Below are 27,853 nucleotides of genomic sequence, written 5' to 3'. Positions count from 1 at the left end.
GTCAAGATAGTATTGGTGCTATTACTGAGAAACTCTGATATATACACATATGCAGTATTTGTACATATTGGGATAAAGTGAATATTAATTATATTAATGCTAAGAACTGAGATTTTCACAATTAGAGAAAAGATACAAATATAAAATCAAATATATTAATCCTACATTTGAATGGGAAATACTAACATGGACTCATTATTTGCCTCTTGTTAAGGATATGTATTTCCTAGCTCTGTGTCAAAAGGCCTAGTTGTGAGACTGTGATCTCTGAATATTAATATCATTTCCCACTAAAGGCACCAGGGCTTCACGAATAAATGGCTGATTCCAGAAGCAAAATGTACAAAATGGACCTGAGCCATCCTGCACAAATAAGAAGGAAACCTGGCCTTGACCACGCCTAACAGTAGGGGAAGACTAAGGAACAGAACCCCCAAGTTGAAGTTCTATTCTTAAATTCCAAGGGTGAAATAAATGTTGGGAGGCAATTGTCCATTTCTGCCATAGCAGCATGAGGGAGACAAATGAGTCTCTGGATCTGTACTCTCTCATATGGTAGCACCAGCCACATGTGGCTTTTGGGTATTGAAACTCAGTTATTCCAAATTAAGGTGTGATGTAAGTGTAAAATATATGCTGGATTTCTCCAATTTAGTATGAAAAAAGAAACTACAATATCACGATAATTTTTATACTGATATTAAAATAACGTTTTGAAAATACTGTGTTAAGTAAAACATGTTATTAGCATTAATTTCACCTATTTCTTTTTACTTTTTAAAAAAAATGTGGCTACTAGGAAACCTAAAAGTATGCATGTGCCTCACAATACGTTTCTATTATATTTCTATTAGACAGTGCCACTGTCGAATAACCAGGTACAGGGTCTTCTGAAAGGTCCCCAGGCTTGGGAAATGGGACACACATGGGAAGTTTAGCAAGGCAGAGAGAAAAAAAAGGAATAAAAAAGTTCAGAAAGGAAGGAAGAGAGAAAGAAAGTGACGGATAGAGAGGAAGAGGGAGGGATAAAGTGATGGAGGGAAGGAGGAAAAGAAAGAAGATGAAGGAAGGAAGGAAGGAAGGAAGGAAGGAAGGAAGGAAGGAAGGAGGGAAGGAGGGAAGGAGGAAGGGAGGGCTACAGAATGGGAGAAATCATTTACAAATCATATATCCAATAGAGGGCATGTATCTGGAATATATTTTAAAAGTCTTATAACTCAATAATAAAAAGAAAAATTTTTAAGTGAACAAAGGATTTGAAAAGACAGTTCTCCCAAGAAGATATACAACTGGCCAATAAGGACATGAAAAGATGCACAGTATCATCTGTCAGAGAAATGCAAATCAAAACCATTTCTCATCCACTCAGATGGCTACAATAAAAGAGACATATAATAACAAGTGTTGACAAGGTTGTGGAGAAATCGGAACTCTCATCCTTTGCTTGTGAAATGTGAATTTGCTTCATGTGAAATGGTGCAACATCTTTGGAAAACAGTTGGGCTGTTCCTCAAATAATCAAACGTAGAGTGGCTGTATGACCCAAAAATTCTACTCATAGGTATAAGAACAGGCAAATCTACAAGAATATAAAACAGATCAGTGGTTGCCTAATGCTGAGGTGGGCATAGGGGAAATGGGATGGTTGCTAACAAGTACAGGGTTTCTTTTTTGGGTAAAGAAAAATGTTCTAAAATGGATTGTGGTGGTAGTTGCACAACCCTAAATATACTCAAAACCATTGAATCGTATACTCTAAATGGGTGAATTGGGTGGTATGTGAGTTATATCTCAATAAAATTTTAGGGGGAAAAAAACAAAACTAATGGGGTTGTACCAAACAAGTCATGAGCTTGTAGTGAAAGAGAGAAAGAAGCTGATGGCCGACTCATTGGTCGCCACTGAAGGTCGCTGTGGCATCAACCCATGACTAAAAAAAAGAAAAAATCCTGCTTTTCTAGTATGAACTACATTTCAGGGTTACCAAATAACCTTACTGGAAGAGACAAAGTTCTGTTATCAAGAATACTTCCAGCTGTTGATCAGAAGAAATGATAGACTCGTACCCCTGGTGAAATAACTGATTCAGGCAGAGGTCATCAGTGGATGCTAACACCATTGATGGGAGCTGTGCAGGCAAGGAACCAGGCTGACACACCTGAACCCAGCGATCAATCTTAGCATCACTAAAAGTGGAGCAACAAGACATCACATACGTCTAGGTATAATGCAACGTGATGTGCACAGCATCGCCTATGAAGTACGTTTGCCAAAAAATTCTGTTGACCCTGAATATAAATAATCTAACCTTTAGTCTAATTACAGGAGTAAGAACAACCCTACTACCATGAGGATACAACGAGCCTAATGCACAAAGTGTGGACATCCTGCAAGACAATCCCTCTGGCAGGCAATAAGTCAATGGCAAGTGGAGGAAAAGAAAAAAAAAAGAGACTGAGGCGGGCGGATGTTCTGATTTGAGGTCAGAAGTTCGAGACTAGCCTGGCCAGCATGGTGAAACCCCATCTGTACTAAAAATACAAAAAAATTAGCTGGGCGTGGTGGTGGGTGCCTGTGGTCCCAGCTACCTGGGAGGCTGAGGCAGGAGAATGGCTTGAACCCGGGAGGCAGAGGTTGCAGTGAGCCGAGATCGCGCCGCTGCACTCCAGCCTGGATGACAGAGCAAGACTCCATCTCAAAAAGAAAAAGAAAAGAAAAAAAAGGGGCAGTCTGTTCTAGATTAAAAACAACTTAAGGGAATGACCAGTTACACAGTGCAAACCTTGTTTGGATACCAGTTCAGTAAGTCAATGGTAAAGAGAGTTTTGAAACAAATTGGGAAATCTGAATATAAAGAGTAAAGAATCACTGTTAATTATGTTAGGGTGATAATGACTTTGTAGTAATGTAAAAAAAAAAAAGTCCTTATTTTTCTTCGACATGTACATTTGAGAAATAACATTATAGTTGAATATGATTTAAGATATTGCAGCAAAGAAGTGGCAGGGGGTGGTGCTGGAATAGATGAAGTAAATTGAGCAAGATGGTGTTAGTTATTAAAACGGGGAGATGGTGGGTTTATTCTGCTTTTTTCCTTTCCTTAGTGTTTTTTGGAATTTTTTATAATAAAACATTTTTTTAAATCCTAACAATGCTCAGGATATATGAGTTAGAACATACTGGTTTTAAGGCACATTGTAATGATGCAATCGATGATATAAGGAACATAAGCTCAAAAGCACATGTGTATTTGCCAATGACACATTGAGAAGCAAATTTTTGGAAAAGCCCTTCTAAGCTTATTCAGTTTTTATTTGTTTTTTGCTTTGTTTCTGGTTTTTTGACCTCTGTGAAGCATTTTATTTGGGCTTAGGAAAATTGAAGCAGCACAATAACTTTCTCAACAAATTCCTAGGTATTCACTGGGGGTAGAAGGTCCTCTATTCTTCCAGAAAATATGTAGGTCTCCCCAGGGCACAGACCTTCTCACATTCATGCCTAAAGACTTACAGTTTTTCTCCCTCCCCAGCTGACTCTAATATTCACCCCCAGTGGTTGTGATCCACCTTGTTTTAAACTGATGAAGAAAAGAAGATTCCTTCCCTAAAAGTTTCCATGATCACATTTCAATGACGGTTCTCTCTTTGGACTCCACTTTGACATTATTGTATATAGCTCCTATATCTTTAAATTGTAAAATGCCGATCACCTGAGCAAGTAGAGAAAGTATTCTAGATGCAAGGGGAGGTGGAGCTAGGTTTAAATTATGAGTATATTTAAAATAACAGATTACAAATGAACGTTATGATTTTTTTTTCAATGACTTCTGGTTTGGGAGTCCCAGATATTAGCATGCACTACGGAAGAGTTTCTCTTTTCATCTTTGAATGTAGAGCAAGAGATGGGTGTGAGGGGCATGAGGTCACAAGTCCCAGCTGGGCTACAAGAGTTGTTGATGTTGGTGGATTGCCCTCTCTTGACCTTGGTGCCCCTCTGAGAATGGGAAGAACAGCATTCCCTTTATCTATCTCCTGCTTCGCCTGAAGTTTGAAAGAAATAATGTATGTGAAAACATTCTCAGAACTGTAAAGGGCTTATACTTATTTTTTAAATATATTCTCCAAGTAGATATTGTTTTTCCCTAATCAACATCTCTCATTTCCCAATTCCACATCTAGAATTGTTCTTAAACCACTCTGGGACATGGTTTAAATAAGACTCTGAAAATAGATTATATTTTCCACTAGAGATTATTTACCTTTCTATTTACTGTGCAGCATTAAAGAGAAGATTTTCCTCCTAACTTAAAAAAGCTTAATTTTAATACTATAAAATTCAAACATATTATTTGAGTCCTGGAGATTTTAAGCATTTTGTAGTTCTATGCCAAAGTCCTACTTAATTTAAACATACTATGTAATTTGACTTTAATCTCGAAATGTCCATTTTAAATGTTGTTAGTGGTTGCCCTGGCCGGCGTTCCCTCTGTTAAGGCAGATCTTTCATGGTACAGACGGCAAGGATTGGGGACCTGAACACTAAAGCCTTCACATTAATCTTCCAGGGCTGCAGCCAAACAGCACGGCTTTGCCTGGAGTGGTCAATATAAAATTTTTATTTGTACTTAGTGACTCCTGAAAATGCATTCAAAATGTACTCTCTTGGTCTCTTACCACGGCAGGTTAGAAGCTGCTAAGACAAACACGAGATCTTCTGAGTGCGCCAGCCCATCCATCTGCACCAGTAACTCCGTCTTCATCCTCAAGCTTCCTTCGTGTTCTCCCCTACAGAGAGAGAAGACGTGATTCTCCCGTGTCAGAGCCTTCGCCCTCATGACAGGAGCAGCATTCACAGCAATGTCCCTGTGGCTGTAGAACAGTTTCTGTTCTGATGGCCAGTAGAGCCATTCGTACTAGAATTAGAGAAAATGAGCAATTCGCTATTATTTTCACATAGAGCATGATAGAAAGCAAGTAAATGAATATAATGATGGTATTTGAAAGAAAACCAAAGGCAGGCAGTGAGCTGGAGAAAATAACTGAAGGGTCCACAGTCCCATTGGTAGATTACATGCAGCCCAACCCTGTCTACCTGCAGCATTATTTACCTCTTTAAAAATGACATAATTGAGGCTAGTCCCTTTCACTTACATAGCGCACAGGAAAGCACTTTCACACCCTCAGCCTCCTGAGTAGCTGGGACCTCAGGCGCAAGACCCCTGCCTGGCTGGGTGTAAGTTTTTTAGTATCTATGCCCCTTAATACTCAACCACCTTTTCCTAAGAGAGAAGACCCTCTCTCAGTATATATATATGTGTGTGTGTGTGTGTGTAGTTTATTGTATATTATAAGCAGAATATATAATTAGCATTTGCCCATATATTTGCTATATGTTTAATTATCGTTTGCCCATAACTATAATTCCTCTAACATAATATGATCAAAGAAGTCTTCAGAGCACCCATCCTTATTTCCTGACCCTTTGAAGACTCTAATTTTAGAGTCTTTGATCCCAGAGAAGGAAATGGAAATTCGGGGCAGAACCTGGAGCACACACAGATGAGGAGTTTTCACATTAGGCCGATGAAGGCTGTGGGAAACTGGGGATAGAGATCGACAAAGCATGTGTAACAACAAGTGCATACGGAGACCTGGTCTTTGCAGAGTGACTATGGGAGTCGGCTGGTGCATTCCCATCTGGGTGCCTGTGCAGTTGCCTGCTCCTGTCAGGCCTAGTATAGAAAGCAGAGTGCTCCAGCCTGGGGCTGACAAGCACCAGCTCCAGTTAAGCCATGGAAAATGTCCCGTTTCAATCAATTACATGAATCCCGTAGATTACTTGGGTACATCTTTATGGTTGCTTTTCCCTGCCGGGTAAATGGCTTCCAATGAGTAAAATTTCATAAATTATATTCTACTTATACTTCCAACAAGCTAATTAATTGTGTTTTATTACTATTACTTCTGCCTTGATGATAGACTATTAAAGGTCATTAATAAATGCAGCTGTGTTGAGATTTCCCAGATATCTGTTTTTTCAAGCCAGGGGTGCCAGATTTAGTAAAAAACTTCAGTGGAAAATACCTCTGATCAAGACAGAAAGCTGATCTTAAAAACAAATAAACAAAAAGCACAACACTACTCAGGCTTTTGGAAGCACAAACAGAAGGCTTATTACAGTCTGAGAAGTGTTCCTTCCTGCTGAGGACACTCGGTGACACTCAATCTTTACAGATAATATATGTGACATATTTAAAGTCAGCCCTGCTGAGCCATAACCTGATGCCACAGAGAAGTGGTGTTTTCCCAGGCTTCGCACACCGAGGACTGCCTCTCGGGAGTGAAGTACAGACGTGGCCCTGCACAGTGGCTGAGTGGGCAAGCCTCATTCCCCAGGGGCAGCCCCTCTGGCTCCAGAGGAGGCCATCACAGTGGCTATTTTCAGCCAGCAGGGCTGATACGGCAGCCTGGGATCCTGGGGCTAGAGGATCTTCAGGCCTGAAAACCACTCTGTGGGGAACGGGGGAAGGGAGGATGGCATTTCCTCCGGTTATAAAAACTACTTAAATCAGCTATTCAGTTAACAGGATCTAATTTAAAGACCTTTCCATGTGTCTGCAGAAAATTTGTGGGCTTATTAATAGGCTTATTCTGCTAGTAAATGTCGATGGGCTTCCGACCATCAAACACACTTACAAGAGGGGAGAAGCGATGATTAAAAAAAAAAAAAAAAAAGCAACAACAATAACAACAAAAACCCCAACCCTGTCTGTTACCCAGGAGCTGTGCCTCTCTGACTCATCACCGACTCCAGCTCGTCCAGGAAGATCGTGGATGGGGCGTGGTAGCGGGCAAGTTCAAATAACACCTGGGTGGGGGAAAAGCAAGCAAGTATTCAAGCTCATAGACTTAAAGTCCTCAGATGCTCCCAGAGAATAAAAACTTAGAATGACTGTAATAATAAGCATTTATGCTGCATTCTGTTATTTCACAATAACTTTATAATCATTACAATTATTTCTCCCTACCTCCACCCCATGGGGTTGGATGGTCCAATTATTTCCATTTATAACTTGATAAAATTAGAGGCAGAGAGTAGGTGGTTACTCCAGGGTTACTAATCATAAATATGAGAGCTTCAGATAAAATTTGGTTCCCAAGCTTGCAGTCGGCTAGTTAACCCCTGAAACACCCTACCAATAATATGTTCCATGTGGACACAAGAGCCTTGGAACATGTATAATCATTTGATAATTCTTCCCTTAATCTTTGGGAACAACAGGAGGTTATTCTCAGAAGAAAATATTTCAGGGGAAGGATTGAGTTCCTGTCATGGGTAACAAGGCTGACAAGTTTAGCCCCTTTGTGTTCCTCAAATTACTCCATAGCCTTCCCACACTACCTCAACAAGGCTGCTTGGTAGGCTCAGGTACTAGAAGGCAATTCTCGACTGAATACGATGTTCTATTTGAGAATAAAATAAAATATTATAGACTGAACAAGAACAGGAAAGCAACCAGCAAAAGAACAGACATATAAAAACAAAATAAAGAGCTCTAAAGGGAGATGTGGTGGTGATGAATAGAATATAACAACCTAAACCTTTTTTTTTTTTAACCCTGAAACTGATCTCTTGAGCATCATATACAATCCTTCACCGGTTGATGGGAAAAAACAGTGGAGATTTAGAAAAGAATAGAAATTCTTTAATAGGCATGGGGGATTTATTCTCCATGTCACTTAGCACTAGCAAACCATCACAGAATCAGAGGGAAAGGGTTCTGAAAAAGTCAGGTTGTGGTTTTCACGAGCAGCAGCAGCTCATCCCTTACAGGTCTCCCTGTCACCGAATGGGAAATACCTCACCTTCCCCACTGCTCATGGGTACATTCAAGCACATGCAGCAGCATCTCCCTTTTACAGAATCCTGTTTTATTGGAACAATTGACTGAGTTTAATGAACTGAGAGAACAATGGCAATGCCAGGGCATTCATCCCAATGCCTTCCAGATACAATGGAGACCACCTAATTCAGGGCAAATAACTTTCTGTCCTTGTCACACACACACAAAGAAGCCCAAATATACCTGATATTAAGGGTGACTACAACAGTGGCAGTCTACCCAGTGAAAAATGAAATATTAGAATATAAAACCCATACGTGTTTTTAAGGTGCTCACTAAAGGCAGAAAAGAGACCAAGAGCCTCTGCTAGACCACACACCCAGTTGGAAGGAGAACCACGCCTGGAGTCTAGGCATTCATACTGCCCACTGCATTGCTCATTCCACTTGCAGGGAATATACAGAATCATGGGTAAGTGTTTCTGGAAGCATTAGTCTAAAATTTTCAGAGGAACCTGGAGGAAGTTAGATCATACAACTGGGGGGCGGTGCATTGAAAGATGTAAGCATCAACAGATGTATGCATTTGCTAAAGAGACCACTCAACTATTCCGTAGCGATCAGCTCCTAAAAGGCACGAACATTAGTAGGGGAGGGAGGAACATAACCCAATGGTTCCCTATAAATAACTCTTTAATTGGAATAGAAAGAGAAACAAATGGTAGAAAAAGCTTCTCTGCTTTAGGGGAAGGTCCTGAAGGGTTTGCTTTCTTTGAAAGCTTCACAGTAAGGAGCCTGACAGCATGACAAAGATTGTCCAGCTGAGGATCTTCCCAAAAGCTCGAAAAATAAAGAGAAAATGATGTAATTTCTGAAAGGAAATGAGATGAGCTCCTTTGAGGTTAGCAGAGGTTATCTGTTTCTTCTTGCATTATTTTTTAAATTATCCAAAATAAAAATGCATGTCACAAAAAGATACAAATATTTTCTAAAATTTTCAAAAGTTGTTCAAGTTCATTCAGAATCAAAGAAATACACATTCAAGCACTGAAATATTGAAATGCACGTTTAATCACTGAAATACACTATTACTTTTTACTATTAGATTGACAAATGTTTATTTTGTAAAAGATACTGGTGTGTTGGTCAGGGTGTGGAGAAGCAAATGCACTCAGGAAGCATTGATGGGACTCTAAGAGGGTACAACCCTGTTGGCAAAAAGCAATCTGGCAGTCGGTGATGTCTGTTCCCTTTGACTTGGCGATTCTACTTCATAGAAATTGTCCTACACTATATAGGCAAAAACATGTGTACATATAAGACTGCCCACTCTAGCTTTGTTCACAACAGCAAGAGACTAGAAACAACCTAAAGGCCCATCAAGAAAAGACTGGTTAAATACGTTTTGGTACATTTATGCAACGAACTACCATATAGACATAAAAGAACATGCTTTATCTATAATAGTGTGGAACAATATCCAAGTTATATATATTAAGTTGGGGAAAAACTGGGTACAAAAGGAAATATAGAGTATGTTTCTACTTGCATTTAGAAAGGCAGGGAGAAGCTAGGCATGGTGGCTTATGCCTGTAATCCCAGCATTCTGGGAGCCCGAGGTGGGAGGATTGCTTGAGCCCAAGAGTTCAAGAGGAGCCTGGGCAACATGGTGAAACCTGGTTTCCACAAAGAATACAAAAATTAGCTGGGCTTGGTGGTGTGCACCTATAGTCTCAGCTACTGGGGAGGCTGAGGTGGGATATTACTTGAGCCCGGGAGGTCGAGGCTGCAGTCGGCTCTGATAATGTCACTGCACTTTGGCTTTGGTGCCTCGGTGACAGAGCAAGACCCTGCCTCAAAACAAAACAGAACACCCAAAAGAAACAGTTGTTGATGTTAATGTAGATAATAGATAAATGTTCTGCAGGGCTGCTGTAGCAACTGTTAATAGTAGTTGCCTCTGGGGAGAGGGCTGAGGAGTCTGTACATCCTCTTATACTCTTATTTTTTTTAAGGCTAGTTACTTTTAAAATATATAGTAAAAGAAAGGAAGAGGCCGAGCGTGGTGGTCACGCCTGTAATCCCAGCACTTTGGGAGGCCGAGGTGGGCAGATCACAAGGTCAGGAGTTTGAGATCAGTCTGGCTAATATGATGAAACCCTGTCTCTATTAAAAATACAAAAAAGCCAGGCGTGGTGGGGGTGTGTGTAGTCCCAGCTACTCGGGAGGCTGAGGTAGGAGAATCGCTTGAACCCAGGAGACAGAGGTTGCAGTTAGCCGAGGATGCACCACTGCACTCCAGCCTGAGCGACCGAGCAAGACAAGAAAGAAAGAAAGAAAGAAAGAAAGAAAGAAAGAAAGAAAGAAAGAAAGAAAGAAAGAAAGAAAGAAAGAGAGAGAGAGAAAGAAAGACAAAGAGAGAGAGAGAAAGAAAGAAGAAAGAAAAAGAAAGAAAAAGAAAGAAAGAAAGAAGGAAAGAAAGAAAAAGAAAAAAAGAAAGAAAGAAAGAAAGAAAAGAAAAGAAAAGAAAAGAAAAGAAAGCAAGCAAGCAGGAAGGAAAGAAAGAAAGAAAAAGAAAGAAAGAAAAAGAAAAGAAAGAAAGAAAGAAAAAGAAAGAAAGGAAGAGAGAGAAAGAGAAAGAGAGAGAAAGGCAGGTAGGAAGGAAGGAATTGGGAGAGGAATTGTTTCCTCACTCCTTTTTTTTTAATTTATTTTTTTTGCTCCCACTCCACCGGGATTTTTCTTCACTCTTAGAATCCTAACAAAATAATACTGAACCAGAGGAAAACTTTAAGTGAATACAATGCTCACACAGGATGGAGAATTCTTGTTAACTGACTTTTCTGGTTATTCGACATTAAACCAGAAAATTCATGTAACTTCAGTCTTTGTTAGGAATACTATAAACTTTTTGAGTTTCTTCTTCTGCCTAGGTAAGTCCTGTCCTGAGAGTATGTCACCCTCCTTCGCGCACCCTGCAGTGTCTTGTGCTCGTGGTTCTAAACACCACTTTTCATGACAGAAGATGAACCTAAACTAATTCTGAGTGGTATCTTTTAAGAGTTTGTTGTTATTCAGCATATAGAAATGACACGTTAAAAAAAAAAGACTTCAGGGTGATAAGAATTCTAGTTAGATGAATTTCAGCTACAGTCATCTCTAGGCATATGGAAGAGATTGGTTGCAGATCCTCTCCCTCTTCCTCCCGACACCCTTCCCTGTACCAAAATCTGTGCATATTAACTTGGGGAAAAGCCAGGTACAAAAGGGAACATATAGTATGTTCCTACTTGTATTTAGAAAGGCAGGGAGAAGCTAGGCATGGTGGCTCATGCCTGTAATTCCAGCATTTTGGGAGCCCGAGGCAGGAGGATTGCTTGAGCCCAAGAGTTCAAGAGGAGCCTGGGCAACATGGTGAAACCTGGTTTCTACAAAAAATACAGAAATTAGCTGGGCTTGATGGTGTGTGCCTATAGTCTCAGCTACTGGGGAGTCCCACAGTCTATCCTGGGAAACCCACATATACTCGGGTTTTGCATCCTGTGAATACTGTATTTTGTCAAAAAAAATTCCCCATATAAGTAGACCCATGCAGTTGAAGGGCCAACTGTTGTTCAAGGGCCAACCGTAACTGAACCTCCAGCTAACTAAAATCACATGGAGCCATAACTGTAAGTGTAGCTAAATTGAAGCCCCACTTAGGAACTGGCACTGAGTTATACGCAAGATGAAGAACAAAGAAATAGAAGATATCAATGTAGGTTTCCACAAATTACCATCTTGAATGGGTAACAAGAATTTATATAAGCTTACATATTTGCAGCAACTTGAAAATGATATCAATGTAATAGATAATAGGTTATTTTAGGTAAGTCAATCCTTTAAACATATTCTATTATGATTTCCAAATAGGCCATCATATTTTGAAAGAGTCATCTAAGGGAATGTAATTTAAGCATAACTTGTTAATCACTTTTCAGAAAACATGTAATATTTTATATTCACTTATATTGAGTACATATCTGCCATTCTACAGAGTGTGATAGTTTAACAGGTTTTCAAAGAAGGACCTTTCTTACACTAGGACCTAAACCATAAATGGAAGTGCTCTTAATGTCACTGGAAGATTCAGTACAATTTTATAATATAAAATATAACATCAACTATAAATGTGATATTGTAAAGATGGAAACAACCTCTGAAAGAAAGCAAAAAATTGCTGGGCGCAGTTGCTCATGCCTGTAATCCCAGCACTTTGGGAGGCTGAGGTGGGCAGATCACCTGAGGTCAGGAGTTTGAGACCAGCCTGGCCAACATGGTGAAACCCTGTCTCTACTAAAAATACAAAAAAAAAAATTAGCTGGGCATGGTGGCAGGCACCTATAATCCCAGCTACTTGGGAGGCTGAGGCAGGAGAATCACTTGAACCTGGAAGGCGGAGGTTGCAGTGAGCCGAGATGGCACCATTGCACTCCAGCCTGGGGGACAAGAGCGAGACTTCGTCTGAAAAAAAAAAAGAAAGCAAAAAATCTTACAGGCTATGGGCACTATGGAAGCAAAGGTGCTCAGAACATCTGAAAGAATAATGAAGGTTAAAGTTTCTTGATTCTTTCTTAGAGTATCTAGCATAGGGACTAACATACAGTAGTAGCCTCTCAATAAATGTTAACCAAATATAGTGTACATGTTAAATAATAAATGCTTCTTGAATGAAGAAAAAATATGCCAAGTCAGAGATTTTTTTCCCCAGCCCTCATGCCTAAATTGCATGAATCAAAAAAGAGCTGTTGATCAAATTCCCAAAGGAAGGGAGATCATGTTTTGCTGATGGGGGCACAATTAACTTCCACAAATAATAGTCAATCCATTTCCCAAGCTACTGGTAATCAAGATCCAGGATTGAATCTAACATAAAATCACCTAAAAGCAAAGAAGCTCTGACATCATTTTGTGCCACCGTATTACGCTAGAACTTATTTTTAAAAACAAAATTAAGAATTCCTACCCGAACGAGTTTTTCTGAATCCCCTCTCCATTTGCTGACAATGGTGGATGCAGAAATGTTAAAGAAGGTTGTTTTACATTCAGTGGCCACAGCTTTGGCCAGTAAAGTCTTTCCTGTACCTAAAGAGAGACACGTAAAAGATGAGCAGGCATTTCAACTCCATCATAGACAGAAGTCAGTTTCACACATAAGGAAGGAAGTGACTGCTCAGCTCTCATGTGCCCCGGTCCTGAAGTGAGGACAGAAGGGACAACTCATCCTCTGCACACACACTTAACACCAACATCAAAATAGGACGCTGTGTTTACCTGGAGGGCCGTACAGCAGTAGTCCTTTCCAGGGGGAAAGAATTCCTGTAAATAGCTGTGGATACTATGGAAACAAGGAACAAGGATGAGGTTTGGTGCTGACACATCAGCCTGCATACTCTCAGCACAGACAAGCCAGGAAAGCTGGAGTGAGACTCAGGTCTCCTTTTTTTGCTTAAAGTCGTCTGCTTCTGACCTAAATAAACAGATCTTATTCATCCCAATTTTATTTTCACGCTCGATTAGAATGCCTGACTTATTTTTTGTGACTTTTTAAAAGAGCAATTTTTTAACGAAAGGAAAGGTATATGTAGGTACTCTTCCTCTCTGTTAAACAGTTATCTCTTACATGCATAACATCGTTTTCCCCAAACTTCTATATGGAGAGCATTTGGCAATCTTTTGAATGTTGTAAAGCAGGTATGAACTTTAAAATACATACTAGAACCAATTAGTAAAGGTTTATTCGAATAAAGTACAGAGCTATGGTGAAACCTGTTTTGGAAGTTGAGAATATTCAGGGGCAAACGCATTAAGAGACACCAACTCTGAACAGGACATGCGTAGCCTTCAAGGAAGTCTCGCCTATTAGTTCAAATTCAAACAATCTGGGGAAGGTGGGTGGCAAGGGTTGGTAAAGAATGCGGGAGAGGGGTGTGGCAAGGAATATTAGTAAAATTACAACTAGCTATTAGTTTCTTGCTAATCCTGACGTCAAATCTCAACGCATTTGGAGCTTGTAATGCCATGGAGGGAACAAATCCAGGGAATTTCAATGAGATGTTCTATCCTTTTTAAAAGTTTTATGCTATAGTTCCACTTAGAGGAAAAGGTGAGTAAACCTCTATTAATTCTAAACACCAGTGTATTTCTTACTCCTAAGTCTGAACACAGAAAGAAAGAGGGGGAAAAGAGAATCCAAATGTATTGATTTTTGTCTCGTTAGAGGAAAGCATCCAAAAATCAGGGGCCACATGGGCTCAGTGGTAAGACTAAATAGGTTATTCAATAAAATAAATTCATAATCCTGACAGCAGGAAATTACAGAAAATGGCCATAAATTATTTGTAGCTCCTTTCATCAAGGAGTGGAGCCTATTTCTCCAACATTTGAATCTGGGCCTGGTCTTGTGACTTTGGCCAGTGGGACATTAGCAAATGTAAGAGATTTGAAAATATAAGACTAGCAGAAAAATATACGAGGCATGAAAGATGCTTGTGAATTAGAACTTTCCCTTTCTTGCCTCTTTCTGGGAACCCACTGCCACCATGTGAACAGGACTGGGCTTTCCTGCTAGAGGATGAGAGGTCACATGGAGAGACACCTTGGCTGCACTGCTTGTCCCAGCCTTTTCAGTCTCTCCATCTTTTCTGCTACTCTGGCTGATGGCTCAGACCTGTGATTGAGCCCAGTCAAGAATACCACATGGAAAAGAGATGAGCCAGCCCAGCTGAGCCCAGCTCCAACTGCCTACCCACAGCATTACAAACAAATAAATTGTTGTCTTAAGGCACTAAGTTGTGGGGTGGTCTGTTATACAACAAAAGCTAAGTTTTCACTTACCTCTTCATCATCCCATTTGTAAATCAAACATGGAGAGTATTGTTTTTCTATTTTTCTACCCAGTTTGTAAACTGCACAGAAATTTGTCAGTAATAAGTAATGAGCACAACAGGCTGGCTTTGCTGGTCACTGCCCTGGAAGGGGCTGTTCAGTCTTCACAACCAGCCAGAAGCAAAGCCCCAGATGATCCTGGGGAGGGTAGGTGGAGGGGGGGAGTGTAAAGGAAGGATCTGTGGAAACAAAGTGAGAGATTCTCCCCTACCAGAGATATTTCTACAACAATAAGAATATTTTTAAGGGAGCAGGCTAATTTGAATCAATCTGACAAATTATGTATACTATAGTCTTAGATCTTAAAGTTTCACTTAGCTCAGACACCTGTCTTGAACTAATATGTAACATGATTTTAAATGATCTAGAATGGACCAGGCTTTGGTGCTCCAGGGTTGAGAAAGTGTTGTGACACAAGCAAAATGTTAACGTGTGGACAGAAAATCATCCTGCCCTTCCCTTTCTGATAGGTGTGTGACATACAGCTTGTCCAATGGATAGTGAACAGAAATAACCCCCAAGAGGCTTCCCGTCCTTACCCTTATAGGATACACAACAGCTTCTTTGACTAACTGCTTGGCTGCATCAAGTCCAATAATGTCATTCCACTTTATGTTTGGATTATGGAGATAAATGTCCTGCAATGCACATTTGATCATTTTGTTAAAACTGATGTTGTCCTCTACAGCTGTAATAAACTTGGGAGCAGCAGAATACTTGACTTACAATAGGATATAAAGTGCTGGTGATAAAAACTGTTCATATTTTATACACACACACACACACACTTTGTAATTTTGGGTTAGTTCACCAAAGGCATGCCGTGAAAATATTCAATGATTTTCCCTGAAGAAGACATTGATAACACAGTATGGTACTTTTCAGGGAGAAAAAAAAATATCCTAACAATGGACTCTACCTGTTTTGAGTCAATAGCAAACCATACCGATTTATAACCATAATTAAAGAAGCTACAGAATATGCCTTCAACTTACATTAGGTTTTACTGTGCAACATAGTTCCTAGCCAGTGCCTGGCCTTGTTCTTGTTCCTTGATCTCACAAACACTTTCTTAATCTGTCGCATAAAAGAGATAATGCTCCTCTGAAACCAATTTCTCTTTTTTCCCTAGCGATCATTCCCTACTTCCAGCAGGAGCAATTGCTTCTACAAAATTCAAGGAAGCCAACAACTGGGTGAAACTGCAGTTTTTCCCCTCTTATAGTAGAGCCCTGTAGCAACCATCTAGGGTAATCAATTACGGTAGCTTTTACTGATAACTAATTTACAGTTTCCAAACTTCAATTTCACCAGACGCCTCAGAGCAGTCGCTAAGGGGCCTTTCTCAGTAGGAGCTGTTTCAGGCAAACTGAATATCTAGAGTGTTTCATCAAAAAAGCCCGAAAAACCGTCTTTCCAAAGTCATTCTGAGTGACTACAGAAAAAATCTGAATCTATTCTTATATTTATGTAATTTTTAATAAGTAATATGTGCTCATGGTCCAAAAATACAAATACATTTTTTAAATGCTGGTGAGATGTTTGTGCCTACTCCGGCTCTCCACCCATCCAGTTCCCTCCACCATAGGAAGTTCATTTTTATTTTTAATTTTTCTTCAAACAGGGTCTCGTTCTGTAGCCCAGGCTGGAGGGCAGTGGCATGATCGCCACTCACTGCAGCCTCAACCTACCGGGCTCAAGTAATCCTCCCACCTCAGCCTCAACACAACAGCTTCTTTGATTAACTGCTTGGCTGCATCAAGTCCAATAATGTCATTCCACTTTATGTTTGGATTATGGAGATAATCCAAACTTCCACTTTTTCCCTTAGCGATTTCCTACCTTCTTTACTAACACTTTCCCCACCCCTCCCTCCTTCATGTTCTCAAAGTGCACCTTGCCCCTAGGATGAGAAACTCTTGAGGGCAAGGACTAGTGATCCTTCTGCCTCGGCCTCCCAAAGTGTTACAGGAGATTACAGGTGTGAGCCACTGCACCCAGCCAACTTCCACTTTTATTAGAGAAATTTCTTGTTTGTTTGTTTGTTTGTTTGTTTTTTCTGAGATGGATTCTCGCTCTGTCATCCAGGCTACAGTGCAGCAACCTCTGCCTCCCAGGTTCAAGCAATTCTCATGCCTCAGCCTCCCAGGTAGCTAGGACTACCAGCAAGCGCCACCATGCCCAGCTAATGTTCTGTATTTTCAGCAGAGATGGGTTTTTGCCATGTTGGCCAGGCTGGTCTCAAACTCCTGACCTCAAGTGATCTACCCGCCTCAGTCTCCCAAAGTGCTAGGATTATAGGTGCCAGCTACTGCACCTTGTCTAGAGAAAGTATTTATACAAGTGCTTTGGTCATGCATGATATATATAATCCATTATTGGATGGAATGATAGTGAAAGGACTCAGTCTTCCTTACTCTGCCTTTAGAGCCTGGATCTACATGCAGATCCACCAGCCATTCACATTCTTATTACCATCCTTTCTTAGGGAAATCTTGGAACACAAGGAAAATTCATTTACCTAGGTATTCAAGGCATCCATAGATATCAGCAGTATTTCTTGCCCTCTTCTAGAGTTGAGTTCCACAAGGTAATGTTTAATTTTCCAACTGACAGTTTCTCCTTATATCAATCCAAAGTTATCAGTCAGAATTCAACAGGACTACCTCATGAGGTGGTGAGCTCTCTGTCACTGTAAGCATTCAGGCAGGAGCAGGGTTTCTGCCTCCCATGCTACTATAGAAAGGATTCCAGATGGAATCATCTCAGGCCACTTCCACTCTATAGTTCTATCCTCATAGTCATGTTACCCTTTTGCAAAAATGATAATGAGACTACTAATTTAGGGTTATTGCAGCCTGGCTTAGTCCCTCATCCCCTCTCACTGGTAAAAACCTCATAGATGGTCACCCCGTCTCCTTTTCTTTGCTATTCATTTACCTCCCTGTCATAGAACAAGCCATCCACAAGCACATGGGATGATCCCATCCTCTGATGGATGCCTTTCTAACGTCCCCTCTTCTATAGGCGTGTTTTCAGCCCTGGGTACTGCTCACCGTACCCTTCCTCAGGAGCCCTGCCTCTCTCTACCGGTTCCCCACCACTCCCTGCTTCTTAGGTGGCCCATGGGAAATGTGCACAACCTGCAATTTCTCATGGATGTGCCTATGCCCAGAATAGCTCCTAGCCTCCCTCTTTCACTTTTTCCCTTAGCGATTTCCTATCTTCTTTCCTAACACTTTCCCCACCCCTCCCTCCTTCATGCTCTCGAAGTGCACCTTGCCGCTGGGACGAGAAACTCGTGAGGGCAAGGACTGTGCTCTGACTCATTCACCTTTGTGTCTCCAGCCCGCAGCACATACCTGACACATAAGAGGCATACAGGAAACAACTGCTGAGCTGAACAGAGACAGCTCAGGAGCCCTTAGCTTTTCAGAGGAGCTATGAATTTTTGGGATCATTTTAAACACCCCTCTGAGCCTGCCTAGGTTTCAGTCTTCAATTAAATATGAAGCATTACAAATTAGAAAAATATCCTGTAACTCAGGGGTCTATTTTATTTTCTAGGAACTTGCCCCACGTCACACACCTAGCAAGACAAGGATCTAGAAATCAAAGGCAGGTCGGTTAATTCCAAAGCCTATTCTTCACTGCCTTCTGGTTCCATAGTGCAAGCTGGAAAAGTCCGTAGTCTGGATGGTAAAGTCTTTCCTGCTAATTGTGTTTTTCATGGAGATTTTCAATGATGATATCATCAGACTTTCGACATCTCTATTTCTAGGCTCTGACTTTTTAAACCAGATGCAGACATACTTTTTTCTTCTTTAAGAGGCTTTCTTTCCTTGACTCTTGGCTCTGCTATTAAACCTTTCACCTGTCCCTTCATTCCTAAGTCTTTTTCTCTCTCGGTTTTCCTGGCCTCTATCATGAGATGGTGGGCTTTTTATATTGTAATTTTATGATTCTATAATTTATTTATCATGCATTATTGTGCCTCTAAACAATATGAGTGCCTTCGCAAGTGGGGGCACTTTATAAATAAATTATCATATTTATTGTTATTAATAAAAGAAGCAGCCCACAAAGCTCCACAAGCCCCAGCCCGCCTCCGTAAATTTGTGAATTGAATATCAGATCTTACCCGGCTCACCACCGCTGCCAATTCTCGCATCTCACTGTTCATGCCAATAAATGCACTCAGAGGTTTCAGCAGTCGTTCCTGATGAGAGGAGTGGAAAGGCTCACATTACAATATTGCTTCATAATTTAGGAAGAAACCCTGGGCACACACAGGTCTTGGTGAAACAAACGATGGCAGGTGGCTACAGCCTTTGACTTGATCTCAAGGTTTCACTGTACTCAAAATTATATTTCCAGAGTTCATCTGGATGTTGGCAATTTGAAAGATGAATGTCACATCTTCACCACTTACTGAGGGGTCTGGATTATGGTCGAAGGTGTTCAAGGCAAGTTCACTGGTCGCTCCCTTGATGGCATCTGTGAGCAGCCCTCGGAAGTCAATGATTTGGCCCTGAAAGGGAGGAAAGGTTATTTATGCCATGAGAGCATAAGAGAAGACTCTTCTTAATAACTCAGTTTCATTAAACCAAGACACATTTATATACCCTGGTATTAGGGCAAACTTCAAGTGAAGCTTTAAAAAGAACCAGCACTAGTATTAAACATGATGATTTCCTCAAGTTGGAGCACCTTAAAAAATTGTAAGTACATTTTCCAGAATGAAGTGGATTTGAATAAAAATTCATGAGTATTTCTCAGTTCCTGACACAGACCATCTGCTTCCTTCCTTATGTGTTAACTTCCCCTGTATGGTCTTATCCTATTAAAATATTACACACACAGAAACAACTCATTGGCACAACAGTAATGAGAGTTCCTGTCTATGAATTGTGATACACGTTCACCACTCAATAGAGTGCTGTACAAAATAAGTGTGCAAGGTTCTTTGTGAGAACTATTTCTTTTTTGTTATTTTTGTATATAATTTGTATAAATTTATTGGCTATAAGTGGAATTAATTTAATTTCCACCAACAATGTATGAGTTCCCTTTTCTCCATATCCTGTGAGGATTATTTCTAATCCTTTTTTTTTTTTTTTCCTTTAAGAGACAGACAGGATCTCACTCCATCATGCAGTGGCATAATCAGAGCTCACTGCAGCCTTAAACTTCTGGGCTCAAGGGATCCTCCCACCTCAGCCTCCCAAAGAGCTGGGACTACAGGTGTGCGCCACTACTCTTGGCTAATTTTTAATTATTACTATTACTTTTTTTTTATAAAAATGGGGTCCTGTTATGTTGCCCCGGCTGGTTTCCAACTCCTGATCTCAAGTTATCCTCCCACCTTAGCCTCCCAAAGGGCTGGGATTACAGGTGTGAGCCAGCATACCCAGCCTATTTCTAATTCTTATAACACTTCTGTTAGTCAGGAGTGACATCCTGGCTTCATAGATGTGAGAGTAAGTCCAGAGAGGTTAAGTGATTTGCCCAGAGCCACAGCGCTAATAAATGGCTTAAGGCCAGGATTTAAACTTACTTAATCTGTCTCCCAACCCATGATCCTTCCAATATCACCTTGTCCCCTCTAGAGGTAGGAAGGAAAAAGCAAGGATGCACCAAAAAATAAAACAATAATAGTAGTTAACATTTATGGAGTGTTTATTCTGTGCTAGGCACTGTGACAAGTCTCTCCTTTCATCATGAGACTTACAGTGGGCACTGCGATTATTTCCATCTTACAGCTGAGAGAAATGAGGCTTGGAGAGATTATAAAACAATTTGCCCAAAGTTACACAGTGGGGGAGCATCTGAGCCGGGTTTTGAATCTAGACAGGCTGACTCTGAAGCTTATGCCCTCAAGAACAACATACCTACTAAATTTGTAGGGAGAGTGTCCTAAAGCTTGGATTCTGATATAGTAAGGATGTGTGCCCCCTCCAAATCTCATATTGAAATGTGATCCCCAGTGTTGGAGGTGGGCCTGGTGGGAGGTGTTTGGGTCATTGGGGAGGAACTCTCATGAAAGGCTTGGTGCTCTAACCACTGTAACTAGTGAGTTCTTGTTCTATTAGTTCACGAGGGACCTGGTTGTTTAAAAGAGCCGGTCATCTCCCTCCCTTCTTGTTCCCTCTCTTGCCATGTGGCATGCCAGGTCCCCTTGCCTTCCGCCATGAGTAAAAGCTTCCTGAGGCCTCACCAGAAGCTGAGCAGATCCCAGTGCTGAATAGAACTATGAGTCAAATAAATCTCTCTTCTTTATAAACTAGTCAGCCTCAGGTATTCCTTTACAGCAATGCAAAACAGACAAACACAGGTACTAACGTGGAAATGACAGACCTGGGGTTTTCTGAGATTGGCCCCAGGCCATATACCCTCAGGCAACCTGTGGACATATGAAATGCTAGGGAGAAAGCCATCTACATTGTGCCCTGAGGACATTTCTGCTGGTAAGAGGATTTATAGTCAGACTACTTCAAAGGTTAAGTGCTGGGTTAAATGGTCCCTTCCTTGTGAGCCAATCAAAAACATCCATTCATTTCAATGTTGCCACAAAATAGCTAGGCAAAGTGACTGAAAACACAACAGAAGCAGTGAAGGTGAACAAGGAGACATTTTTCCAAGGGAGACGTTGATTCCCATGATATCAGCTCCAGCAATTACCATGTAAGTTAGGCCTTTACAGGGAGTCAGTTCAGGCCAGTGAGGTCACTGCCCTTCATTTTCAGGGAGATGCTCCAGTCACCCCTCCAAATTCACACACAGAGTTCAGTTTTTCTAAGAGCTGGCCGGAACTAAGTCAGCACTCCAGAGGTTTGAGCACTTGGCTGAAGAAAGAAAGAAGAAGCTTAAAGAACTACAACCTTGGAGAGTATGACCAAGAGCAATATGGTGCTGTTCATTTCCAAATTACATATTTTAATCTACCTTTTGACTACATCCACCCAATCTGGGTCTTTTCTGCTTAAGACGTTATTATTTAAAATCCAGACATGAGATTAATTATGAAAAAGGTAGAAATATCAATCAAGGACAAAATCAACCCTATATCAACTGAGGTTTCATGGTCCACATGAAATTACGTTTAGATCAGGAGCCATTCCTCCAAGGAGAAAGATGACACCACTAATCGAATGCCACGGACAGGACAGAGCAGAATGAGTATGTGTTTCCAACTCACCAAATAATGCAGATGTCTTAGCGCTTTGGGAGGTCCAGACAGGAGGATTGCTTGAGGCTAGAAGTTTGAAACCAGCCTGGGTAACATAGTGAGACCCCATCTCTAGACGAATTAAAAAAATTAGCTAGATGTTGTGGTGTATGCCTGTAGTACTAGCTACTTGGGAGGCTGAGGCAAGAGGATTCGTTGAGCCCAGGAGTTCTAGGCTGCAGTAAGCCATGGTTGCACCATTGCACTCCAGCCTGGGTGACAGAGCAAGCCCTGTCTCTTAAAATAAATAAATGATGAGAACGACGCAGGAGGATCATGCCAATGTTTGTCATTGTTATTACAGAATTTTTAAGCTGATGGGAACACTAAAGACAATCTCTTCCGAGCCCCTCAATTTACAAATGTGGAAACTGAGTTCCTTAGAGATGGGGCAGTTCATGCCAGCCCATTCATTCAGAAAGGAGATTCCAAAGAAGAACCCATTTTCTGACCCTCTTCTCCATTTACCTCACAACCAACCTTCAAAAATCACATCTTAACTTTCCTGTTTGACATAAATAATGTTTTTTTGTTTTCATGTTTAAAAGGAAAAAGAAATTACCCCTTTCAGTGTTAGGTTCGTGAGTTTCACTTACTCTTCGTGGGTGGGCATTTTCCTCTCCACTGTCTTTACCGATTCTTGATATATTTAGGCCGAAGTTGGCACTCTCCAGGCGAGTGTTATTAACTACCTCCTGAAGAAAGAGAGACAAGGACACATTGGCTGTGAGCAGCCATGGAGAGATGCTGGCTGTACCTGCCCACTCCATCATGCAAAGTCCAATGCTGGAGAGCAATTCTGTAAATGCGACGTGCACATGTAGTTTAGCCACTTTTGTGCAGACCCAGGAAGATGAGTTAGCTGTCTGCCTGCACTATGTGGAAGGATTTGTCCCTGGAAGACTGAGAAGATGCCAGGCCATGGGCCCTGAGCAGCTTTTCCAAATGGAGGAAACAGGTGTGCCTCAACCCATCCCCTTTTGCTGGCTCGTCTTTTCTCCTGTGATCAGGGGTGTTTTTGGCCAGGAGTGACTGAGTTTGGAGATACAGCAGAGTCAACCAGCCTCCCATGGGACTCATCCTGCCCCATCTTCACCTCTCTTCCACCTGAATCAGGCTGTAGCGGCCAGAACTGTAGAGAGGGGGAGAGAATCCTTTTGACCAATCAGGTATTGTGATTATTCCTTTCCACTATTTGACATTAATTTTTAAAATTCCTTTTCTCAGTTTCCATTGGTCCTCTTTCCTTTGAAACCTGGGATGTTTTGTCCTAACTAAGAAGGTTCTGGACATGAGTCTCGTGAGTCAGGAGCCATTTACTTCACTCACTTGCTGGGTTCTCTCCTTGCTGCCCTTCTTGGCCCCCAGAAAGCCCAGGGTGAAGGTCTGGGGTGAGGGCTGACCATGTGCGATTTGGAGAAGTCCAGTAGGAGACCTTCAGACCCAGCCACACCTGAAGTGTAGCGTAGGCTATGCCTGGCCTACACTTAGGAACCCAGCAGTGTGCTCTGGGACAAGAAGATCTGCCATCTTGGTTAGCTCAGTTACCTCAGGTAACAGTTACCTCAGATGGGAAGATCACGCTCCATAGTAACCAGGCCCTCCTGCTCTGACTGGGCCCTGGCCCCACCCTGGCCCATTGCCCAGCACCCAGATCAGGGGAAGACTTGGAGGAGAAAAAAGTCTCCTGCCCATGTTCAGAAACATTAGGAAATCCAGGGATTTGTCCATGGTTTGAGTCCAGTGTACTGGAAGAAAACCTACAATTCAATTAGATCACACAGCAATTTTAAAAGCGTAGGTCCTCAAAAAATAAATAAATGTGACTTTTTTTCGTAGGGCTATTTTTCAGTCAAGTGTGCTATTCACAAAGTCAAGCCAAGCCATCCTGACCTGATTAGGATGCTCCTTATTGAGAGATTTGGTGTCCCCTGTCTTCCCCACCGTGGTTTTGGACCGGGGCCTCTGCTGATTGATCTTGGGAAGATTTTGGCAACTGTCGTTCATCACCCTAAGGGAGGGAACAAAGACCTTGGAAGAAATTATTCTAGCCACTTAATTTGAGGTAGTTAAACACCTATTCTTAAGAATAGCACATTTAAGAAAGCTATTGAAAGATATGCAGGTGGCCACTATAGGGCCCTTCCACCTATGCGATCCACCCACTAGGTTCATCCTGGCCCTAACTCCCTCCAGGCTACTCATGGGGTTCTTCTAAGATCCCCTCCTGGAGCCCCCCAACTCACCCTCTTCATTTCCCTTTCACACCACATAGCTTCGGCCCTTCTGCAAATAGCTTTAGCTCTTAAGAACACATTGCTTTACAAGTATTTTTCCATTGTTCCTTCCACCTTCCTTAAAAGCAGCATTAGACCAGGAGAAAGGTGTGTGAGAGAAAGGAGTCCTCCCATTCAAACTAAGAAACAGTAGGAAATTCAGGGATTGGCCCATGGTTTTAATCCAGTGCCCTGGATGTACCCTGTCTACTTAAAATACATCTCAGCATGTTATGAGTAATAAACATCAAAAGGGGATTATGGAAGGAAAACAAACTTCCTCTCATCAATGTTGTCCCAAACCAATCATATTTACCAAACAAATTTTCATCAACAATTGTTTACTTCAGACAAAACAAACTGATGGGGCTGGAAGTCAGAAGAGTAGCTAACTCTGATGGAGATGGGGAGAATTTGACTGAGAAGGGGCAAAGGTAGACTGCTGGTGGCTGTAACTGTGGTTACAAGAGTATATGCATTTACTGTATACATATATATGTAGTATGACTGTATATATGTTATATAACCATAGAAAGATCAAATCACTTTTTTCACTACATTTGTATAATTAGATATAAAATTCAGTATTGGAATATCCATATGTTTCTGTAGAAGATGCCACCAGAGAGAGACAGGACTAGCTTTGGGGACAGAATATGAACTCCCACATTGTTTCTTAGTTCTCCTAGCCCTTTTGTCGCTACATGTGAGATGCATTTGCAGAAGGTTCGTTAGAAGCAAGTCTCTCCGTGTTCCGAATGATCTCAGAGAGCTGCTATTTCAACTTCCTTTCTTTATGGGGATAATAAATGTTCGTGTCTAATATAAATGCACAGCTATTTAGCCAGTAAGACCACCCATGTCTACAATACCACCAATGTCCACATAGTGACACATCTGTGAGTGTTGGTCTCACTGGGGAGAGCGTCATGAGAGGTGGACACTAACAGTTCTTGGGGGTTCTTTTTCTATCTCTAAACTAGGAATAAGAATGTCTTTCTCTGCCCTTTTGCTGGCACAAAAATGAAATAACTATGAAATGAAAACCAAGCATTTCACAAATGCAAACTTATATTAATAGTATTGACTTAAGAGAAGTTATTTATATGTGTGTGTGGAAGTGTATGTGTGTGTTTATGTGTTTGTGTGTGTGTGTGTCTGTATTTAAACTTGCCTCCCCATCCTTGTGGAGCTGACAGGAAACAGGGACTCTATTTTCCCACTTTGATTTCCCATTGGATGCAACTGATCCCCAAGGTCTGCTTTAACACGACCAAAATATAAGAGCTCTAATGTACAAAGCAATGCAATTCATTTTCAGTCGGCTCTGAGGATTGTAAAGTTCCTCTGAACATGGAACCAAATTCACTCTGCTTTGACTTTAACCATTAGTCCTAGGTGCACCCTGTGGAATTTGGCAGAAAAGGCCCAATTGCCCTTTGGAGGGTGAACTGAAGCCTGTTCATGCAATGTTCTAAGGAGGCCCCCTCCACCAACCCTCTGTTCAAGCTCAACATCACCAGTTGCTCCAGTCATTCCTAAAGTTACCTGGCTCCCAGATTCTTCCTCAAACTGGTCACCTTCCAGAATAGTGTGACCTCCTACTTTTTGGACACTGTATTTCTATTGATGGGGCTAGGACCATAGTAGCACTCGTGTCTCACTGTTGGCCCAGGTAAACTGAGATTTCCAGCTCTCTGATTTTATAATGGAGGAGCTATTTGTTGTAATTCTTGTTAGAGCTTAAACTTTATTTTATTAAATTTCATCTTGTTACTTTGAACCCATCTCCAGAATTGCCAAGACCTTTTGGGATCCCAGTTCTGTCATCCATCACATTAGATAACCTTTCCTCCTTTGGTTCATCAGCAAGTCTTTAAGCGGGGATTATAAATCTTTTCCAAGATTAGAAAAAGACACTTTGATTTGCTAATAGCCAGTCTCATGACATGTCTCACTTCAGTAACTATATTTGAGTATAAAATTGTCCACAGAAACATCATTCATTATTTTCCTAGTTATTCCTCCTGATTCTAACCATTTGCTATTCAATCTTTACACTTGCCACATACAAACATCTACTCAGAGAGGAGCTGAGGAGCCCCCACGCTGTCAAATGGGCCACCGTGCTCCATCCCTAAAGGGAACAAAGCACTCTGACACCACTCACTCACAAAGCATTTGCCAGGGAAGAATGCTGAGAAGGTTCCAGAAAGATAATCAGAATCCAAAAGCCTTCTGAAGCTGGCCACAAATGCTCCTCACGATTTCTATGCATAAGCAGTTACCATGTATTACCAGCGTCTGACTAGCTTTGTGGAAACTATAAATAAAAGAATAACACTTTTGTCAAAGCAATAAAACTCCTACAGAATAGCACAAAGCAAAGGTAGCCCGAGGCTGATTATTACGACGAGTCGGATCGTGGAGCATGCGTTGGCTCCACGGCCATTTTTGTAAGCTGTGCCCACCAGCCCTGTGAGGTGTCCTAGGCCCTTCTTTCTGAGGCTGGAACAAGGGAACTGGAGTCGCAGGGGCAGGGAATGTAGCAGGGGCATAACAGAATCCATACCTCTTGAGGGCCTAATAAGTTGCATGTGATTACAATCTAACTTTTCTTTTTCCAAGAGCATTTTAAGATTTTACACACTTTGTTCACTGCCTGGATGGCTGCATCTTCCCATGAGGTTTTGGCTCTACTGTAATAGCAACAGCCCACAGGTCGTGATGCCCCACAGCTGGCCCTCACTGGCACCTGGCAGCAGCACCCTTGATCCCCTGGGTATTTCTGAACAGCCCTGACAGTGGAGGGGTCTGTGGGAGTGGGGAGAGAGGAATGGGAAGGACACTGGCAAGAGTAGGGGGCCTTGTGAGAGAAAGTGTGTACCCAGAAAGGTCCAGAGACAGAGGGGCTCCCATCAGAGGCTACAAGTCCCAGATGAGATTCGGACTTGAGAAGCTGGAGAAAGGAATGCAAGATGAGCTGTGAACAGGGGGGAAAAGCAAGAGAAGAATGGGTTCCCGCAGGCCAGGACTGGCGAAGGCAGAAGTGTAAGGCACCTCCTGGCTCATTGTTGATCTTCAGACAGGTGAGGACATCTGATCTGGGAGTGCTTGAAATTGACTAAATGATGAAAAGAGGGAAAATAATATTTCTTGGGTGCTCACTGTGTGCCAGGAACTCACTATGTGTCCGAGACTTGCTCCATGCTTGTAAATAGCAGAGCCAGGAGTTGAACATGGGTCTTTTAACCTCTGAGGTTCAGACTTTTCATATCACATGGCCTGGAAAGACAGAGCATCATGGGATGCACTTATTTACAGTAAAACCAGGGGAGTAGACAGACATTGGCCCAAATCTGGAGCAGCTGTAATGAGAGAAGTCCTGGGCTGGGCCAGGTCACGTGACTGCAGTCAGTATTGCTGGGAGACAGTCACAGAGCTGTGCTGGCAAAGCTTCTGGAAAGGGATCCCACAAGCTCCTCGAGCCGAGTTGATTAAAATGAATTACCATTCACTTTACCTTCTGGTCTTCCCTCCACTTCTTTGTGGTAAATTATTTTCTGCTGTGACAAAACAG

At 41.6% G+C, this 27,853-nt stretch overlaps 1 protein-coding gene across 1 annotated transcript in view; it reads right to left on the bottom strand.

Annotated features, from left to right (window-relative positions):
• KATNAL2 (katanin p60 subunit A-like 2) overlaps positions 1-27,853 on the bottom strand; it is a 58,557-nt gene that overhangs the window by 20,530 nt on the left and 10,174 nt on the right. The window contains exons 3-12 of the mRNA XM_011977748.1: positions 27,797-27,839; positions 23,891-24,008; positions 22,594-22,692; positions 19,202-19,300; positions 18,911-18,988; positions 15,309-15,407; positions 13,156-13,219; positions 12,848-12,966; positions 6,776-6,867; positions 4,674-4,784 (exon numbers count right to left, since the gene is read on the bottom strand). Coding sequence (XP_011833138.1) covers positions 4,674-4,784; positions 6,776-6,867; positions 12,848-12,966; positions 13,156-13,219; positions 15,309-15,407; positions 18,911-18,988; positions 19,202-19,300; positions 22,594-22,692; positions 23,891-24,008; positions 27,797-27,839 — 922 coding nt within the window. The remainder of the gene's footprint in view (positions 1-4,673; positions 4,785-6,775; positions 6,868-12,847; positions 12,967-13,155; positions 13,220-15,308; positions 15,408-18,910; positions 18,989-19,201; positions 19,301-22,593; positions 22,693-23,890; positions 24,009-27,796; positions 27,840-27,853) is intronic.

This window comes from Mandrillus leucophaeus, unplaced genomic scaffold (genome assembly GCF_000951045.1).
Source record: "Mandrillus leucophaeus isolate KB7577 unplaced genomic scaffold, Mleu.le_1.0 Scaffold1830, whole genome shotgun sequence".
Lineage (NCBI taxonomy): Eukaryota > Metazoa > Chordata > Mammalia > Primates > Cercopithecidae > Mandrillus > Mandrillus leucophaeus.
This window is presented reverse-complemented; position numbering and strand designations above follow the sequence as displayed.